The sequence below is a fragment of the Porites lutea genome, chromosome 14 (genome assembly GCF_958299795.1).
Source record: "Porites lutea chromosome 14, jaPorLute2.1, whole genome shotgun sequence".
NCBI classification, from domain to species: Eukaryota; Metazoa; Cnidaria; class Anthozoa; order Scleractinia; family Poritidae; genus Porites; species Porites lutea.
Window position 1 is genome coordinate 1,208,070 of NC_133214.1, and position 19,431 is coordinate 1,227,500.

Genomic DNA, 19,431 nt, shown 5'->3' on the forward strand with positions numbered 1-19,431 from the left:
ACTCTTGAAGGAATGTTGTTTCACTTTAGCATGCTCACCACATAGCTTTAGCGAAATACCCCTGGGGGTTAATATGTTATATTGTTATATAGCTGGAAATTTTTTCCCAACAGTGCGCACTCTCATTGGTGACTTCGAGGTCACATGACATCTAACAATGAAACTGTTTCCCGCCAAAACCTCTAAGCGGGCAATATTGCAGATAATTCTTAGACAGACGGTTTGGAGTCTTACAACCCCTGAGAATTGGTCCACTTTGCAAACTACTGTTTCCAGAAAATGTAACCATCCCTACAGCGTCAGCCTCTACAAAGAACACCGATCGTTCTTTTTCACTTTTTACAATAATTCATGTAGCCAAAAGTTCCTGCAACAGGTTTACGGAGAAGAAAAGAAAATGCGAATGAGGCTGTCGCTTTAAATGTATTATAAAATAGCCATATTTTGTTTTCCACAAATATTGTGATCACCATCTCACGTTGATGAGGACGATATAGCCTGATGTGTGATCTCTTCGCCGGCTTCTACCAGTCTGCTCAAATAACATCGTCCACTGTTAACAGTTTTCAAGGTTTGTTCAATTTCTGCTTGACTGAAATAATGACAAGAAAATAATATATAGATTTAGCCAGGGCTAAAAGCGAAGCTCTCTTTAATATTTATAGTTTACTCAAACAAAATATAAAAACGTGTAGTGCTAAAGAAACGGTGAATTGTTAGTTTTTACACTAAGCTGTTAAGTAAGATTTAAGGGCTGCTAAGTTTTATTTAACCAAAGATACGTGTGTGAAGGACTAAGTAAATTCTCAAGTTATATTACTTTGCATCTCATGAAAGTCGAAGAGTTGAAACGATTCAAGAAAAGTTTCAAGTGACTTGAAAGCCATCCTCAAAACTTCACGAACTTGCGGTTTCTTAAGCTTTGAGAAACGCGAAGCATATCAATCAATTCGAGTTAGCGGGAAGTTCGTGTTATCGAGGGTTCGAGTTACCGACGGTAAATTTATAGTAAATGTATGAAGGAAATCCAGGCGAAATCGATTTTGGTTCGAGTTAGTTTGAGGTTTGAGTTAGCGAGGGTTCGAGTTGTCGGGAGTCAACTCTAAAGTCCTGTAAAAGTTAAGTTTTAGTCGGACATTATTCCGATGAGAGATTGCTAATTGCTGCTTTTTGCAGGCCATAAAACAATCGTTGCCTTGGTCTTGAAAACAGGAAGAGCGCTTTAACGGCTGAACATATTAGGCTGATTTAGCAACAGAACGGGAACGCCAGTTGACGACCGGAAAGCGCGCGGAAAGGACTAAACACTACTTCCGGTGCTCAATTTGTCGCTCAGCCATTGGTCAAGCCAATTGATTGATTTGCGAGCGCCGTCGTCAACTGACGTTCCCGTTCTGTTGCTAAGTCAACCTAATGACTGTGATCATACGAACCTGATATCACCCCACTGATGTGCCACCGTAAAACTAACTCCTTCAGGGTAAGACTCGAACTCTAGCTGTACATGAAGCACAAACCTGATCCTTGCCTCGAGACTGTTGAACAACACTGAAAATCTGCAAAGAGACACTTGTTAGAACCACTAGTCAGGCGAGTAAGCTAATCACATAAGCAAGGATAAACAAAAGTAGAAAACCATCGCAATGGGGAGTTCTAACTTTTGAGTCTGTGGATGAAATCCTATGGTGTGACCATTCAAATGAAAGCTACTGAGCAGTACTTTCCTGTGGTACTGTTTATTATGCTGTACAAGGTGGTTTTAACTTTTGAGTCTGTGGATAAAATCCTATGGTGTGACCATTCAAATGAAAGCTACTGAGCAGTATTTTCACATGGCGCTATTAGTTTTGCAGTATTTTACAAACTGAAATTTGGGGTTTTCATAAAAATGTCATTTAGGCAAAGCTAAATTTGAGCTAATGTAGCCAGCTTCCCCATCCACAAGGCGATGACCTGTGGGGTGGCCTCCAAGGTTTTTGCAGGGTTTCAAGGTTCATTGCTATACAAGTTCAGTGTTATTAGCTGATCTTTGCGGATCAAAAGCACAGCTATCGCTTGCGAATCACTGCGAATTCTTGCACCCACTCCTCCCTCCTGCTATTGTGTTTGGTTAGAAAGGTAAGTACTCTTTCAGGTAAGCTATTTCCAGTGAATTAATTCAGTGTGACGATGCCGGTAGGCGAGCGCTTGTTTCGGTGGTTCTCGAGTACCAGGGTTGCCATGGATACCTCCCTGCGACTTATGGCATCTGACACCCCGCTGACCTTTAAGGCACAAGTTCCGATGCTCATCTAGTTGTGATGAGTCTAATTGAATTTTGAACAGTACACGAGTAGTAACAGCAAAAGGGCTCCTGTGCAGTAAAATCCTACCTGTTTCCTTCCAAGGTCGTCAGATGCTTCAGACCAATCCTGAAGAGCTCGTCACCAATACATTTAGAATCGTAGAGTATCCAGGACATGTGATACAACACCTAGCAATTATATACGGTCATTTAGATATATTAATCCACAACGCTGTCTAAAAAACCTTGTATTATTATGTCAAGCTTTAATGGGCAAGATCAAATCGAAAAATAAAATATAAAAAAATAAAAATTGAAAATATACAAACATAAAGAATTAAAGCCCAAAAGGGATAGATAGAGGAATGTTTATTCACTGTCCATCATATTGAGACGATCGTACCTCGGGTAAGCTGTTTCTCGTGGGACACATCTGTGTAAGTTTGGACTGATTTGTCCGCTGATTGATAGCTGCATGAACGCATCTCTGGTAGGAGTTAGTATGCTCTGTAAAGAATATAGAAATGTGCGGAAATCCTGATTATTAAATTAAATATGTAAACAAAATAATTATAAAAAAAGATGAGGCAAGGGAGCCCAAGGAAGCCAATAAGGTTTATAAAAAGGACCACTTTTAAAAACATAACTTAATTAATGAATATAATACTGGCACCGGCAAGATAATTTAACTTACCTTAAACAATTTCTCTACAACAGAGAAAATGTAACGATGATGACGATGACAGTGATGATGATGATGATGTTAATGAGGATGTTAATAATAATAATGATGATGGCGATAATGATGATGATGGTGATGTTCATGATGAACATGACGTAACAACTTAAAATAATTTTGGTAAAGATGTAGAGCAGTGTTCAGCTATTGGACAAAAAAGCGTGTATCGTTAAAAGATTCTACGTAATAAATCCTCAAAACTTAAGTGTGATTTATATCAGTAGAAATCTCAAACTTCATGCTGCTACATTGCTTACCTGAAAAGTTTAGCTGCAGACTTTGCACTTCCTGATCAGGAAAACTGCCCTCCACACCTGAACGATGAAAATCTACAAATGTTGATAATGTTTGAAAAAAGTTGTCAGAATATATAACGTATTTCCTCTACTGAGCCACCGGCATCTAACATTACAAGCCAAAAATATTTATTACGAACGGAAGTTGTATTTGACTTTAAAAAAGCAAGAGTTAATTTTATGGACTTACCAGATCCTTCAGGTTTGAAGAAAACCACCATGTCCACTGTTCCTTTAAAGAAGGTGAATTTAGCGTGCTCCTGATCCCATTCATCAAGTTCCCATTCTTGACAGCTTTAATAAACATTTTTAGAATAGAACACTTTAATAGAGAGTTTTAGATTCTAAGACGAGGACGACAACAACAGCGAGATTTTCTCTATACTAAGTTGTGCGAGCGCGCGAACCAGCGTCATTTTGGCGGGAAAATGTGATAGCCGTCGTCATTCTACTACGAGTTTTGTCATAGTAGCAAAAACAAGTTATCAAATGTTACGAATTTTATTATTAAGCGATCGGGAAAGGGCTTCACCTCCTTTAACGGAAATAAGCGTACTAATTTTTGTGGTGAAAGAAGGTACAAGCAAGCTTTCCGGGGTGTCTTTTTTCAGAGAACAGGCGAGAGAACTTGAAATTAAACTCAGAGCTCTGAAGCTCTCTAACATCCAGCAAAGACCGCAATAAAACAAACTTCGTATCATAGAATCGAAAGCTTCGCTTTCGAAATAGTCCAGGGTTTTGTATTAAGAAATATATCATCTGAAAAAGTATGCATATACCTCTCTAGCAAATTATATTCGTTTTGCAATCTTCTGCTTTTTGCATTATCTTCTGCTTTTGAGACCTCGAGCTAAAAACAAGAAAAGTCAACAAAATTAATGCGCTATTTGCCCACCAACTTCAAAAACAAAGCGTTACAAATGAAAACGTTCATTCATAGCGTAACTAATTAACCACCTACCTGTTCGTGGCGTAACCTTATTTGTTCTTCCAGTTCGTGCAGTTTTTGTTTTTGCTGATCTACAATGTTCTCAAGCTCTTGTTTCTCCCTAATACAAAGCAACAATGTAAACAACAAATATTCAAGGTTAGGCACATTTTAGCACATGCTTCAATTAAATTATGGCTTTAACTGAACTATCGTTTCCTGTCGGGGCCAAATTGTATGAACGCTACCAAACTCTGAACACTTCCTACGCCTCCTTAATCATGATTTGTTTAGTCCATATGCTTTATAGAAATAATAATAAAACATTCTTTACAGCGACTGCTTTGCTCTCACCTCTGTAAATTATCCTTTGTACTTTCAAGCTCTAGGATTTCTGTAATGATTAAAAAAGTAGATTGTAATCATGTCAATTAATCCCATAAAAAATCAGACTGGCGCTCAGTCGACATTAAAGTTTATTTATTTTATTTTATTTTATTTTATTTTATTTTTTTTTTGGGGGGGGGGGGGGGGAGAATAATGGGGTTAAGTTGAGGCGCTCAATGTCATCCAATCTTCCCTCTCCTCACCAGACTGGGCATGAGCCTGGTAATAGAGGACTTTCAAAGGGTTGAGTGGAAAAGGGAGCAGTTATTTAAATCAAAAGAACCTTCCCAGGGAAATTCTGAAGCAGCAACTGTGCAAAAGGTGGTCTACCTTTCTCGCATTTTTCCAGAGCTTCCTTCTTGGCCTCTAGTTCCTTTTTCTTATTAGTCTGATCCTGAAGTTTCTATAAAAAAGCACGTAAAATTACCCAGATGAGACATGATTGCCATGCTGACCTTTCTTGGATAAAAATAACATTTACACTTACTTCTTTGAGCCAGTTTAAGGGTCAGTGATGTTTCCTTTTACACTACGCTACCCCCACCCACCCCAATCCCCTAGGGATCAGGGAAAGACATCAATTCGTTTTCCAAGGTGGCAAAAAATTAAGTTCAACGTTTTTAATTTTTTTTCAGACAACACGGTCAAAGTTGAAAACTTTTTTGAGTCCTAAGAGTAAATCTATTAAGCCCCCCTCCTTTTCAGGGGAAGAACGCTAATAAGCCCCCCGCTCTATTAATTTTAGAAAAAGAAATTTGACTTTTTTTGTGAATTTTTTTCTTTCGCCTCTGTGAGGAATAAAATGGGTTAATTTAAGCATGGCCCACATAGTACCTTTTCACTTTCATCGATCGACGACTGAAATTGTACCATTCCCTCATCCAACTCTTTGTCCACTGTAAATAAAATATAAAAAAGATCGTTAATACTCTAACGTGTTTATTGTATAAAACAAGGGAACTGGTGCATAAATAGAGGATATTAATTGCCCGCGCGGAGGTACGAAATTTACACTGTGAGCGTTAAAAACATTCGCGCAAACGAGTGAAATATTTTACGACTTGAGAAGCAAAATTTCCTATCTTCAGGCGGCCATGTATGTTCTATCTATTATACATGTATAAACACCAACGACAAACCAAACCATTTATTTTTTCTCTGTGAAAGGCGCGATTGTTTTGTTACCATAGGAATGGCGATCTTTTCACGGGTGAAGATAGCATGTTTTCGCGCGAAAACGCACCTTGTATTTTACTGGTGTTTATATAATAATACAATATTCAAATTAAATAATGATTCTAATCTATAAAAAAATGCATTTTACCTTTTTCAAGTAAGTTGAAACAGTCGTCAACCATTGTCAGGGATTCCTCAACAATACGCAAATCAGTAGCCAAGCTTTGATGGTTTTCCTGGAAAGTATCAGAGAAAATCCAGCTACTTAAAAAACTTCTTAACTTATACACATTCCATAACAACTACATAGGAAAATAAAATTGGCTATAACAACGAGGATAATTCCAACGGATTTCAAAAAAAACTCGTCTTCAAGAAGTAAAATTTTGCAAGAGAAAAAGGAACGCCATTTGTTCCAGAATGAAAAGGGTTTTTCGCTCTGTATTAGGAGAAATCTGAGAGGATAAAATTAAAAGTGAAGGTGACAAGTTTATCATATGATATGGTTCTGAGTGCAATTTCTTTGGAAAACCATACAAAAAAAATGTCCCGTGTGAGGGGCGTACGCGTCAAGTGATAGGGACGAAAAAACGCCTACGGCCCTGCTAGAAAAGCGTACTGATCGACGCGGGTGGGCTCGGTGCGTACGTCCGGACCTCGAGCCAAATAATTTCTCGTATGGCCCTCCCACTCAGTCAATAAGTAGTACATATTACTGACCTTTAGGTCTGAGAGAATCCTTTTATTCATTTGATATTTCCCTTCCTTCCATTCTCTTGCAGCTTTCTTTTCACATGCAGAACGCAGTCGACGAGCATTACTACGCATGGCCACTAGCTGTTTAAATAGAAAAAAAAAATACAATCATAATAAGTTTATGTTCGTTTTTTAAAACTTCATCAATCTTAAGGTTGTGCTCTAAATACAACTGAAGGGAGAGAGTTCACAGAAAGGTTGTTTAACAAGTGCGTCGCTAAGTGTGGGTGGGTGCATGGGATGTCCAGGGGCTTCTACTTTTGGTACAGCCAGCCCCTAGACAGAGTTACGCCCCCATGGTTGGTAAATCTGTACCTCTAAGCCATGAGCCTCCATGCCAATGGAACCCCACACTGATTTATCATTAGAAAAATAAAAGGGAGGGGTGGAGGTAAATGAATGATCCAAAGACTAAACAAAGAGAGTAGTCAGGGTTGTCACTAAGATTTCAAGTTGCCGGATAAATACAACAAGTAGGCGGGGAATCAAACGGCTAGGGATTTCTTTTGGTTCTATTTTTCTTCTATTTTCCAATAAAAGTAGCCGGGGGCCACCCTCTTAGTAGCCGGGGAAAATCCCCGGCCCCCGGCTCTTAATGACAACCCTGGTGGTCACCAAGAAACCCTGAACTAAAAGCACATGGAGCTGATGAAAGCAAGGCTGACCGCGCTTGAGCCACCGCACTGACCGCTGACTGACAACACGCGACGGCGCTCCTTATTGTTAACTGCATTAAATTTCACTTAATTCGTTTAATACCGAATTCCAGACTATTCTCTCCTCTATCCCGCAATGCGATTTTTCCAGCCAATCTTGATCACAAAAGACGTTTTACGAGGCAGATAGTTGGGTAGGGAAAGTGTAATGATAGTAAACGTAGAGTGAGAGGGAAATTTTTACTTCCGGAAGTTAAGACGCAAGTTACTTCCGGAAATTTCCACTTCCGGAAGTTATGACGCTTTAATCACACCTCTTGTTTGGAAGCTGACTGGGCCTCCATGAACACTGCCGGGTTTTTAGCGTTTAGATCCTCTTCTTGCTGCCTCACTTTTTCTTTCATCCTGTTGAAAAAACAATCCAAAATTTTACTGATATACCGTAAAATTCCGAAAATAAGCCCCGGGGCTTATTTTTGGAGGGGCTTATGTACGGAGGGAAATTTGCGTTTCAAAATCGATTGGGCTAGCTTGTAGTGGGAAAGAAATTTACCATTTTTGCTTTGTTTTCGAGGGCAAATTCCAAGTACAAGCCCCCCTGGAGGCTTATATTCGGAGGGGCGATTTAACGGGGTTTTTTTTTGCGTGAGGGTTTTGGGGGGCTTATATTTGGAGGGTTTTATTTTCGGAATTTTACGGTAATATTATTCTGACATGGAAGGCAAACGAAAAATATAAAAAATAAATATCAAAACAGCTTTAAAGGAGCATTACACCATGATAAAAGAATCCTAACTACTGTAGCTTGAGGCAAACCACTTGGTTATTTACAAGCACGATAGAGAAGTTGAACGCGGGACTAAGAGTGCTCCACAGTCATGAGTGGGTTCCATAGCTAGGAAAAACAACAGTATGTTCCAATCGGGAAACCGGTCGTTTTGATACAAAGTCGTTTCGTTTGTTGCACTTATAGTTACCGACAAAACTCACTCTGTTATCTGTGATTCAACAGCAGCAATGGTCTCTTCATAACATTTTATCTTCGGCGCAGTCACCAGTGATGATACCACCTTGTCTTTTTGAGTTAGATGAGATTGTTTCTGAAAAATAAAGGTATAATAACTATGTGAAGACAGTCAATAGTTCTTCAGACATTATTGCACATAATGTTGAATAGCTGAGCTTTCTCTCATTTTGAGATTTCACAGTTATTTAATGGTGTAGGCAAAATTTACACCACGCTAGTGGCTTTTATGACCAATAACCGTGGAGCAGAGCTAAAATCAGCAACAGCGAGAAGGTCGCATCAGGGTGCAAAGAAAGAAACATTTCCAGCTTGCCATTCGGGCAAGCTGAAGCTCACATTTACTAGCCCAGATATTATTTTAACTAGCCTCAAAAACGTTTTGATGAGCAGATTGATTTCACAGTTCTTTTGTAATTTGAATTCCTCAAAAAAATTCATTTACACGCCGGGCAAGTTAATAACAGAATTCACTAGCCTGATAGCAAAATCCACTAGCCCCTGGCTATTGGACACTGCTTTCTTTGCACGCTGTTGCATGCATTTTCCTTTGCCCAAAGCCCTTTTCATGTACATTCCGCTTAGAGGCTCGCCTATAACAGGGACATCTCGCCCTGTGGTGCAAATCAATGGACGCTAGGACGGACGTACGTACCGTCATGTGACTACCAAATAGATAACCAAATTTTTTTAGCCACAGGGCTCCACGCGCGTGGAGCTCTGTTATACACTCACCACATTCGACGGCATCACAGCCATACTTCTGCGTGTGTTGACGTCTGTTATAAACACAATTTCAGTAAGGTCCAGGAACTCCTTCAAGGTAATGGGCCTTCTGCAAGAAAATGAGAGAACAGTTCGAATTAATATTTCTGCATTCTATTAGAATTACTGTAATTATTGCTAGCAGGTTTCCATGTGTCATCAACGTGATGAACTTAACATATTTTTCATGATGCAAATATTTTTCCATGTTTCGCAGCTGCATGAAATTTGCAATCTGTTTTAACTTACATTCTTTGCACCATTGACGGTATTCTGTCACTTCTACCTAAATGCCAGTCTCTTTAATGGTCTACTCAACTAATAACCAGTTATCTTACAGTAAAAACCTGCGAGTAGGAACCTGGTTTTTAAGAACCAGTGTTAGGCTAAAACCTGCCAATAAGGCCCCTTCTATAGAAGAGCCTGTTTAAACTAAAATTTGAAACAGTTTCTTACAATGAATTTTCTCAAATCTACAAAAAAATTCTGCACACTTGTGCCTAGCCTGAGGAAACAGCTGACATTTGGCAACGCTTCCACTGGTTTTCCCGCCAAATGATGTCTGAGAAACGAGCACAGAAATTCCGTACTGATGACGCGTCACTACCCAGATCTGGATAGTGACGAGTCATCAGTATGGAATTTCTGCACTCGTTTTTCAGACGTCATTTGGCGGGGAAACCAGTGGTAGTGTCGCCAAATGTCCGCTGTTTTCTCAGGCTAACTTGCGTCAATAAGAGAAGTCAACATTCAGGATCTTCTTTGGAGACATAAGTGCCTTATCACTCCAACTGAAGTGTATTGGTATGCAGATTTTATGACACAAAAAAGTTGAATACCAAGAACTACTCTTAGCTACAACGTGTTCTTTTCCTTCAGGAAATAACAACATATTTAAGAACCAAAATAGCCTAAATTTGTGCTTATCACCATTCTTGGAAAAATGAAGGTTATTACAATGTACTTGTGGGTTTTTTCTGTATTCATTTTTTTTTTTAAATACCTCATCAAATAAGTGCTTACTGTGTTATATTCTGTTCCTGATTGTTGGTGAGTTCACTATCCGTTTCTTGAATAATAGACAGCTTCCTATTGTTGTACTTGCTTGTCATTTGCTCATCATCAATATCTTCTTGATCAGGACAAGTGGTATTGAGCTGTAAGCCTGACTCCGCCAACTGATGTGTTGTCATCTGTCTTGGCAAATCCTTAGTTCCATCAGGAATTTCAGAGTCACAGTTGGGTGTTATCCCCTCTGTTGATTCATTAAGGATCTGTGGCATTGTTTGACTCTGCAAGTCTTGGTGGTTACTAACATCTAGTTGCTCAGACCATCTCTGACCTTGCAGTTCCTCATCGTTGCTTTGCACTTTGTTGTTACTGTAGTGTGTTAGACTGAACTGTGATTCTTCAAAATATTCGGGCAAATTCTGCAAATCTTCCTTCCCACCGATATCTAGCTGTTCTGGCATTCCTTGTACTTCTTGATCATTGCTTTGAAGTTCACTGTTACCAAAGAAATGAAGGCCTGACTTTGACACTTCCAAATACTGTGGAATTGTTTGATTCTGTAAATTCTGACTGACATTATCAGGAGTATTTACATAACTTTGGCAGGTTCCAACCTCTTGCCTTGGCTCCTCTAGCTGTTGTGCTATTTTTTGACTCTGCAAATCCTCATCCTTGTGAAAAACTTCATATTTATGGCAAGTTGTTAACTCTAACCTTGACTCTCCCATCTGTGATTCCATTTTCTGACTGTAGAACTCCTCATTGTTTTCACAAATTTTGTAGTTACGGCAAGCTGTGAGCTTTAACCTGGACTCATCAAGAGGTTCAACCACTTTGTGACCTTGCATTGTGTCCAAGGTTGTGTTGTCGTTTTGTTCATCAACTGCAGACCCTTTACGACTGGGCATGTTCAAGATCTTATAAGGGCTTTTGCTTGTAACTTGCTGGTCCGATAAGCTGACTGGCGGAGAACAAAAGCTGGCCATGAGGCCTACCTCAGAAGACCTGAAGTAGTTCTTAATTTTCATGTTATGTGCCCTGGTGTGGCATTTTGACAAGTCTGTTTCAAACTCTCCTGGTTTATGTTGCCTTGTAACAGGAAAATCTTGTGTTTTGTTAAAAACTGAGCCATCATGAGGAAGGTCGATAGCTGCTTCTTGATTTGTGGGTGCGACATTTAAGGTGCTGTTCATGGAATCATTTAAAGCTTGCATGGTTGATGATCTTCTAAACCCTGAACCATAGCAAGATGTAATGTCTAAATCTGCTGGTTCATAAATGCTTTTCCTTTTACTGTTTTCTACATTGTTTTCAATTCCTTTGTGGCTATGGCATACTGTAAATTCTAAATTATCATCTTCAATAATATGATGTTTGGAGTCCACAGATGCAGTGTATCCAGATTTAAACTTTTCACCGCTGCTTGCGGCTGATCCAGCAGTGAATGTTGCTGTAAGGTCCATGTCATCATTGCAGTCTGCAGTTTGATGGGTCTGTGAGCTTGAAGGTCTTGTGAAGGAATCCTGCCAACGGCAAATGGTGAAATCTAATGCATCAGTGCTTCTGGAAGGAAAAGAAGCATGATCTGTGCCTTGCTTGTTGGGTAAGATGACGCCACCATAACAATTTGTTAGATCCAACTGACCTGCTTGTTCATGTGCTTCTTGTGTTTCATGAGTTACAAAACTCCTATAATCAATGGCGTTTGATTTGGTTTCTAAAGCATGACATCTAAGAATAGTGGCATCCTTTTGATCACCTAAATGCTTCATACTGTTGAGCTCTGTACAGTAATTTGATCCATGGTCACTGGTTTCATGGATTCTTCCACCTAATGCTATGCTGTCTGGTGAATTTATCAGTCCTGAGCCAAAGCAAGTGGTCACATCTACATCTACAGACTCATAGATGCTTCTTTGTTTTGATTTCTCTGCTTTGGTTTGCACTTCATAGTTATAACAGGTTGTGAGCTCTATGTTTTCATTAGTAAACTCTTGCTGTGTTCCATTATTTTGAAGTGTAGTGTCGTGTGTGATCTCAACAAATGGTCCCTGTTCAATGCTGATATTCCCAGAGGCAACTGAACCACCTTCACTTTTCTGAACACATGCAGACTTTTGTTCTAGAAATGAATGGGAAATTTTGCCACCTTTCTGGAAAATGTCTTTTTCTGGAGATTTCAAGGAACTTGATTTTAATGAAGCCAGGAAGGCAGTGGCATCTCGCTTCTCTTCATTAGGATAATTCTGAAAAAAGATATCTCGCTGTGAACAAGTCACATCCAGATCAACACCAGCATCTTCACTGAAAATCTTTGTTTGTTCATGACTTCCTAACTCAACACTTGTGGCCATAGTTTGAATAAACTGACTTGTACTGAAGCATTTTGTATGCTCCATGTCTTCTTCCTGTTTTCTTGACCCCATTCCAAACATTTGAAGATGATTACCATCGATTATTCCACCATGACAAGCGGTGACATTTAACTCTACCTCTCCATCGTCAACAAAAATTTGTGTTTCCCCTGCAACCTGTAGCTCTTGTGGGGGGTAATCTCTTTGATAACTAAGACCTGAACCAACACAAACTGTAACATCTACATCAGCAGCCTCATAGACGCTTCTTCGATCTCTTTTGCGTATAATGTGGTCGTCATTAATTTCACCACTACTGTGGCAGGTTGTTAGTTCTAGATCATCACTTAACTTTTCTTGTTGGAGAGTTCTATTTCCGTTCATGTTTTGATGTGTAAGCTCAACAAATGGCTGCCTCTTTCGGCTGATATTTCCATCATAACTTGAATGACCTTCACTCATTTGAATGCCTGACAATCTTGGTTGCAAAGACCCAGGGAAAGATGTGCTATCTATTTTAAAATCATCCCCTGATTTCTCATAAGATCTTGAGGAGCCTGATTTTAAAGATGCTAGGAAGGGTGTGGCATCAATTTTCTGCTCTTTCTCTTCCAAACTAGTTTGTGATGATGATTGTAAACACAGATGACTGCGAAAAATTTCTCGCTGGGAACATGTTTCGTCTAATTCAATGCCTGCAACATTTTCACTAAAAACTCTTGTTTGTTCACCATCTCCTGTCTCAACATCCCTAGCTGTATTTTGTGCAAATTGATTTGAACTGAAACACTTTGTATAATCCATCTCTTCTTCCTGTTCTCTTGCATGAGTGTTTGGCAACGTAGGGCCAGAGTAAGAGTGACTAATGATCTTTATACCATGACATGCAGTAACGTCCACAGAGCCAGCCTGCTGGATCTGTCCTTCTGTGATAGACTGTATGTAGAATCCTTTGTCATACTTTATAATCGCATTTGCTTCGTTGCCTTCACTTATGTTCTGGAATTTCACTTCAGGTATATTCTAGAAAAATAATTGTGTGATTTTTACAAAAACAGGAAAAAAAATGTTTATTTCTCATGGTAATACTGTTATAAATTTTAGTTTTAACTCATAAACAAAATTGTTTCACACTAATTTATTTCCTTTAAAACTGTAAACCCAGATATATACATGTATTATTAACAACTTACTACATGTAATCTCATTTTCTTGATCTGTACCCCATCTTCTCCTCTTGGATTTAAGACCCATAAATGTGAGCGGAAAAAGCCCAAAAAAGTCTGTACAGTACAGACATTGAATTCAGTAAGAGGTTTTTATGAAGCAAGCTGCAAACAGAGTCTAACTACAAGACAATTAACCTTGGAGGTCAGCAGTAGGATGAAGAGTTAGCAAAAATTTTGAATCCAAGACTAACCTGAATTTCAGCTTTGTATATTTGCTCCTGGTTAGCTTGAATATCACCTTTTAGGAGAGTTTCTAAACCTAAAACATAATTAATCACAACTAGTTTCTTTGTTTGATGCCAATGACCAAACTGTGAAAAAATTAAAGTTTAAGTAATACAGTAGTTGAATGTTTTTACATCTGCAAAATTTTGCATTATAGCCATTATTTGTTTTTAAGCATTGAAGCTGGCATTACAGGGTGCAAAGAAAGTCATTTTTACAGCTTGCCATTCCGGCAAGCTAGACTACGAGCAGTCCCCCATTTTTCCTCAGGGATAGTAGAGCGAGCGAAAGGCGAGGGCGCGTGAAAATCACCCCACGCGTGAAAAGGCGACACGCGTCGGGGAGAGAGAAAAATGAGGGACTACAGACAAAGCCCAAGCTTTTGAACTAATGCGTTGCTCTCACAACGCAAAACTGTGATTGGCCCTTCCATGGAAATCTGTCAACATCTGTCAAAAAGGCACCAGCCGCTATCAACACTCAACATAATCACAATTTACAGAACAAATAACCGCACAGAACAAATAACTAGAGTTGCTCTTGTTAAAGCAACTAAGCAGAAAGCCAACTCGGCAACTGATGAGGTTCGCGTGGAGAACCGAAACCATGGTCTTGCGTGATCACAAATTGGGAAAAACAGAACAGTCGAAAGGCTTTTAAGCTAATTCAAAAGTTATCACCAAGGAAGGAACTACGTGCTCCAGTCCAAAGACTCACATTATCACCAGAAAAACAAGCGGCTGTTAAAATTCATGAGCAGTCATGACTGAGTCACATCGCAATTCTCCATAGTTAATGTAGTTTTGGTTTAAGCTGCAATCCATTCTTCGAGATTTGGATATCACTATCCGTCCTGCTAAAAACGCTAACGAGCTTGGCCCAGCGTGACAAAACATTGCAGGAAACCGTCAAAATCACGATTAAAAAGAAAATCGCTTAAAATTATTCAGATCCAGGAGGCAATCGCCGGGGAAATTAAACAACCCAAAACCCTTATTTAGCCGCATTGAAGAGCTTTACTTTTCAAAAGAGGTCAAAGAAAATGCTCTTGCATCAGAGGGCAAATCATGCCGACCATCGACAATAACCGCATAAAATTAATATGCGTGTCACGACCTCTCAGTATGAAATAAGCGGCAAAAATCACATTTGCTCAGTACGTTTTCCTCCAGAGCATAATCTCCCCGTCAGAGAAAAAAATTCATTGTAATAAGCAGCATTTTGGCATGAGTAAAAGTCGTGTGTTGCCTACACTATCAAGTTTTTCACGCGAAACAGCCGTGAAGAAAATTAGTATCTGCGTTTTCTTTTGCTTGCAATAAACTTCCCCCTCAGTTTACCGATGACAAGAGCAATGACAGCTCAATAAGGGAAGGAATCCCATTGGATGCGCTTAATTGAGTTGGAGGGGGATACGAACTTCACACTCCAAAATCAGTCGGCCGTGAAGGGTCAAAAGCTTGGGCTTTGTCTGTAGTCCCTCATTTTTCTCTCTCCCCGCCGCGTGTCGCCTTTTCTCGCGTGGGGTGATTTTCATGCGTGCTCGCGTTTCGCTCGCTCTACTATTCCTGAGGAAAAATGGGGGACTACTCGTAGTCTACCGGCAAGCTGAAGCTAGCATTTACTGGCCCAGACTTCATTTCAACTCGCCCCAAAAGCTTTTCGTCGAGCAGAATTGATTTCACACTTCTTCTGTTATTCGAATTCCTCAAAGAACATCACTTGCCCATCGGGCAAGTTAAGAACAGATTTCACTAGCCCGATAGCAAAATCCACTAGCCCCAGGCTATCGGACACTACAAGGTCTCACCTTTAATTGATTCTGCTGGCTCTCGGTATTCACTGTTATAAAAGAAAATTATGCAAGTTAGTATTTCTTTTTTAAGGTTTTCAATGACCCTAAGTTTATCTGTCAAATGCCAAAATTTTCAAACTTCTTAGTTTAGGGTATTTTTTCCCTAACTCAGTTCAACCGAACTGATAAATTGTCTTTATTGTGAATTGTTGTTGCTTTGACATCTGGAATAACTTATCTACCAAACACACATTTAATTTTCCGTGAATTTCTTGTACAGTTAAAATGCACATGACATTCCAGGTCTGGCAAATGAACTTCTCAAATTTCATGACTTTCCAGGTTTTTCATGATCTGCACGAACCCTGCCCCTCCAAATGGACTTGCTCGTAAACCCATGGTGAAAATTTAGGGTTACTGATCAGGAGTAACCATGAATCACTTTAAAATTTAGCCTGCATAGCTGGCGGTATTGTGTAGCAGTCGAGCGAGATTTGGCGGCGGAGCCGTTGTAACATAGTCGAGTGAGATTTGTCCTTTTTTTGGAACACAGCTCCGCCGCCAAAACTTCAATCTCGCACCCACACAATACCGCCAGCTACGCAGGCTATTTAAAATTTGAACCTCACCCTTTGTTTGGAGAGCTGGACATCTGATGATTGTCTATAAAAGATGCAGATCAAGGAATAAGTCACGATAATAACTAAGGTATTAAATGCATACACATTATTGCAAAAGTCTTTATTTTATCTTTTTCTCCTCAGACTTAAAATACTTAAGGGTTATAACTGTTACTAGCTACAAAGTCAGATAATTATTCAAAGTGCAGAGCTTTATGATCTAATGAAAAGTTTATAATTATTTGAATGGCTTCTGGCTAACTTCACTGGCTGAACGAGAGTTTATGACCAACATAAATTGCTCTAGAAAATGAAGACATGGGGTAATTTTGAAAGTGCAGTTGAGTATAAATAAGCCAGATTGACTCCTACAAAAGCCTGCTTAGCTTTTTCTAGGATATAATTTATCCATGTGCTACTCACTTTTCTCAACCTCCTTCTTCCAGGCAGATTGCCAGTCTTCAGTAAAAAATTCCCTGAAAAATAACCAGTGAGTTAACTGCCACCCACTTTATAGCTCAGTTGGTAGAGTACCTGTCTGCTGAGTGGAAGGACGGGAGTTCAAACCTTGCCAGATTCCTGAGCAAGGCTTTTAAAAAACTGCTGAGATCATGCTAGCTTTGATTAAAACCCTTTTTCCATTTAGATGATTGTATCATTGGGCAGTGACATTAAGCTGTTTGCCTTGTCTCCCTCATCCTTACACACCAATAAAAGAACCCATGACATTGTTTGAAAAGAGCAGGGGATGTACAGCTGTATCTGATTTGTGCTGCCTTTGGTTTGTTGGAGTGACGAATAACATAGACTTACTTGACTTCATTTTTTTCTGCAAAACTGACTCTTCGTCCTGAAGAACGTCTGGCCTTTTTTGACTTGCTTCTGAAATGTACATATCTAAGCTTAAAAGATTGCTAATTTTACTGTAAAAACAGCCTTGATGTAGTAAAAGCACACATACAAAATAATTTTCTTTTCCTTGCGCTTATGTTCATTTTCATTTGACACAGGACTTCGATGCTTGTACTTGCAGAATGCTTGTGCTTCAAGTGAAAATGATGCTTTATACAGTGGTAGCTTTTAATTAAATTTATTTAACAAACAAAAAATATTTTGCTGCATTTGTTACATTTGATAACACTGTGACAGGGCTTGAAAAAAAGAATCCTGTGAATTAGTTAGTACAAGCAGTTTTTCCAGCCAAGCAAGAAAGTTTCCTGCTCACTGGCCCAGTGGGAAAGGATGCAGGAAAGTTGTCTTCCATATAAAAAGCAAGCTTAGAAAAGCCTGAAATTCAGAGTTTTTTCCAGCCCCACTGTAAAGAAAGAATCCTGTGAATTAGTTAGTACAAGCAGTTTTTCCAGCCAAGCAAGAAAGTTTCCTGCTCACTGGCCCAGTGGGAAAGGATGCAGGAAATTTGTCTTCCATATAAAAAGCAAGCTTAGACAAACCTGAAATTCAAAGTTTTTTCCAGCCCCACTGTAAAGGCCCCAGATGAAAGCATATTTATAACTGAATTACACAATCCATTACCTTCCTTTATCATCCAGTGAATTTGGATCCAAGTCTTCTAACGGACCAGATTTCAAAGGAGATTTTGTGGCCTTTAAAATCTAGTTGTTGAACAACAAAAAGTACAAAGAAACGTAAATGCCGGCAAAGGAAATCCCAAAACAGTATTCACTGGACAAGGAATCTTTTATTAAGTGAAGATAATAAAAAGTAATTGAGAACAAACTCTTCATACTCTTCATCTTTCTACATGCACAAAAATAATACAACAGTGAACTCAGGCCCCAGTTGTTCAAAATTAGAAGACAGTGCAATCCATGTTGGATAAATCACTACCCAAAGGATAAGTAGGGAAATAACTAACAATGAACAAGGTTAAGCAAAATATCCTGATTTGTCAGTGGTGAGTAGATCAATATAATTATTTGCTGAAGCCGAAGGCTGAGGAAAATAATTGAGTGGTGAGACAGTGACAAATCACAATATTTTGTGATAACTGAGTTCAATAATATTGCTTTATCATTTGATTACCCAGTTTGTTTTTAATGAATACCCTTGGGAAGTGAAGCAATCTGCCATTTTTCACGTAAGAGCGATTGCAAGAATGAGAATAGTGTGGTTTTGTTTATGCACGAGCAGAATATTATTTGCAGCCAAACACAGTTGGACGACATTGCGCATGAGCAGACCATTATTTGTAGGCAGCTATTTGCAGGTCACATGTTGGGCTTTTGCCAGTGAAAAGGAAGAAAAATTTGCATCGAATAACAAAAAAAATTATTGGCTTAGCTCTATCTACAGAGCACCTTTTGCACAACTGGAGCGTGATCCATAGCAAATAATTTTAACATTAGCAAACTAATTTGTCGACTTACCGATGATCTGCGGTTTGATGACTTTCTCTTTCCACCAACGGTGATCCTGTTGTCACATATAAATGTTAACGATTTTAGACATTTAAATTGCAAACGGCTAAATATCTGGCCCAAATTTTATTTCATAGGAACTTTTAGGACAATGCTCTGCTCTAAATGAAAGTAGAAAGTGGAACAGTATTTCCAAATTTTAGTTGCACACCTTAATTATTGAAGTTAAATGAATAAATCTGCAAAATAGCCATCGGTATCCCCTGCCATCGGAAGCCACTTTACCTCGGTAAACTTTCTCATGGAGATAAAATAAGCTGAAGCCTTTTGCATGTACACACTGAGATGACCTTTACAGCATACAACAATTTTAACCAAACTTACCTATTTTCAGAATCGTCAACCACCTCCATGTTAGCGCGTCATACAAACCGCATCAGAGAGTCAAAAATTGAAGAAAAAAAATATCAAATACCAAAACTAGCGAGGGAAAACAATTAAATTGTTTCTACGAATTTTTATCAACGGTCAAACAACAGAAACTCAAACTTCCGCGCCAAGATGCGAGACGCGACTCAAACGCATTGTCTCTAAGAAAAATCCGCAGGTCAAAATGATTGCAACTCAACTTAGTCTCCAGTCCCTATGCACAAACTAGCATTCAATATGGCGGACAATCCTTGTATTTTGGTGAAAAGATTTGACTCCGATCTAAGCTGTTGTGGCATTGTTTTAGATAGCGAAAATGGCATTGTATTAACAGTTGCATCTTTGTTTACTGATTTATTGCCTAAAATTGAAACACAAC

At 39.1% G+C, this 19,431-nt stretch overlaps 2 protein-coding genes across 2 annotated transcripts in view; one reads left to right on the top strand and one right to left on the bottom strand.

Annotated features, from left to right (window-relative positions):
- Nucleotides 1–336: 336 nt before the first annotated feature.
- The window catches only part of LOC140924988 (uncharacterized), a 19,118-nt gene continuing 23 nt past the window's right edge, over nt 337–19,431 (bottom strand). The window contains exons 1-25 of the mRNA XM_073374953.1: nt 19,008–19,431; nt 18,633–18,678; nt 17,779–17,858; nt 17,059–17,127; nt 16,669–16,721; nt 16,255–16,288; nt 15,641–15,672; nt 13,797–13,864; nt 10,035–13,399; nt 8,982–9,081; nt 8,213–8,322; nt 7,537–7,627; nt 6,531–6,647; nt 5,959–6,046; nt 5,469–5,530; nt 4,965–5,037; nt 4,602–4,641; nt 4,281–4,368; nt 4,099–4,169; nt 3,510–3,613; nt 3,281–3,352; nt 2,688–2,821; nt 2,373–2,473; nt 1,434–1,556; nt 337–592 (exon numbers count right to left, since the gene is read on the bottom strand). The exon at nt 19,008–19,431 is cut by the window's right edge and continues 23 nt beyond it. Coding sequence (XP_073231054.1) covers nt 475–592; nt 1,434–1,556; nt 2,373–2,473; nt 2,688–2,821; nt 3,281–3,352; nt 3,510–3,613; nt 4,099–4,169; nt 4,281–4,368; nt 4,602–4,641; nt 4,965–5,037; nt 5,469–5,530; nt 5,959–6,046; nt 6,531–6,647; nt 7,537–7,627; nt 8,213–8,322; nt 8,982–9,081; nt 10,035–13,399; nt 13,797–13,864; nt 15,641–15,672; nt 16,255–16,288; nt 16,669–16,721; nt 17,059–17,127; nt 17,779–17,858; nt 18,633–18,678; nt 19,008–19,036 — 5,268 coding nt within the window. The 5' untranslated portion in view covers nt 19,037–19,431 and the 3' untranslated portion in view covers nt 337–474. The remainder of the gene's footprint in view (nt 593–1,433; nt 1,557–2,372; nt 2,474–2,687; nt 2,822–3,280; nt 3,353–3,509; nt 3,614–4,098; nt 4,170–4,280; nt 4,369–4,601; nt 4,642–4,964; nt 5,038–5,468; nt 5,531–5,958; nt 6,047–6,530; nt 6,648–7,536; nt 7,628–8,212; nt 8,323–8,981; nt 9,082–10,034; nt 13,400–13,796; nt 13,865–15,640; nt 15,673–16,254; nt 16,289–16,668; nt 16,722–17,058; nt 17,128–17,778; nt 17,859–18,632; nt 18,679–19,007) is intronic.
- The window catches only part of LOC140924990 (peroxisomal leader peptide-processing protease-like), a 1,818-nt gene continuing 1,667 nt past the window's right edge, over nt 19,281–19,431 (top strand). Inside the window, exon 1 of the mRNA XM_073374955.1 lies at nt 19,281–19,431. This exon is cut by the window's right edge and continues 1,667 nt beyond it. Coding sequence (XP_073231056.1) covers nt 19,290–19,431 — 142 coding nt within the window. The 5' untranslated portion in view covers nt 19,281–19,289.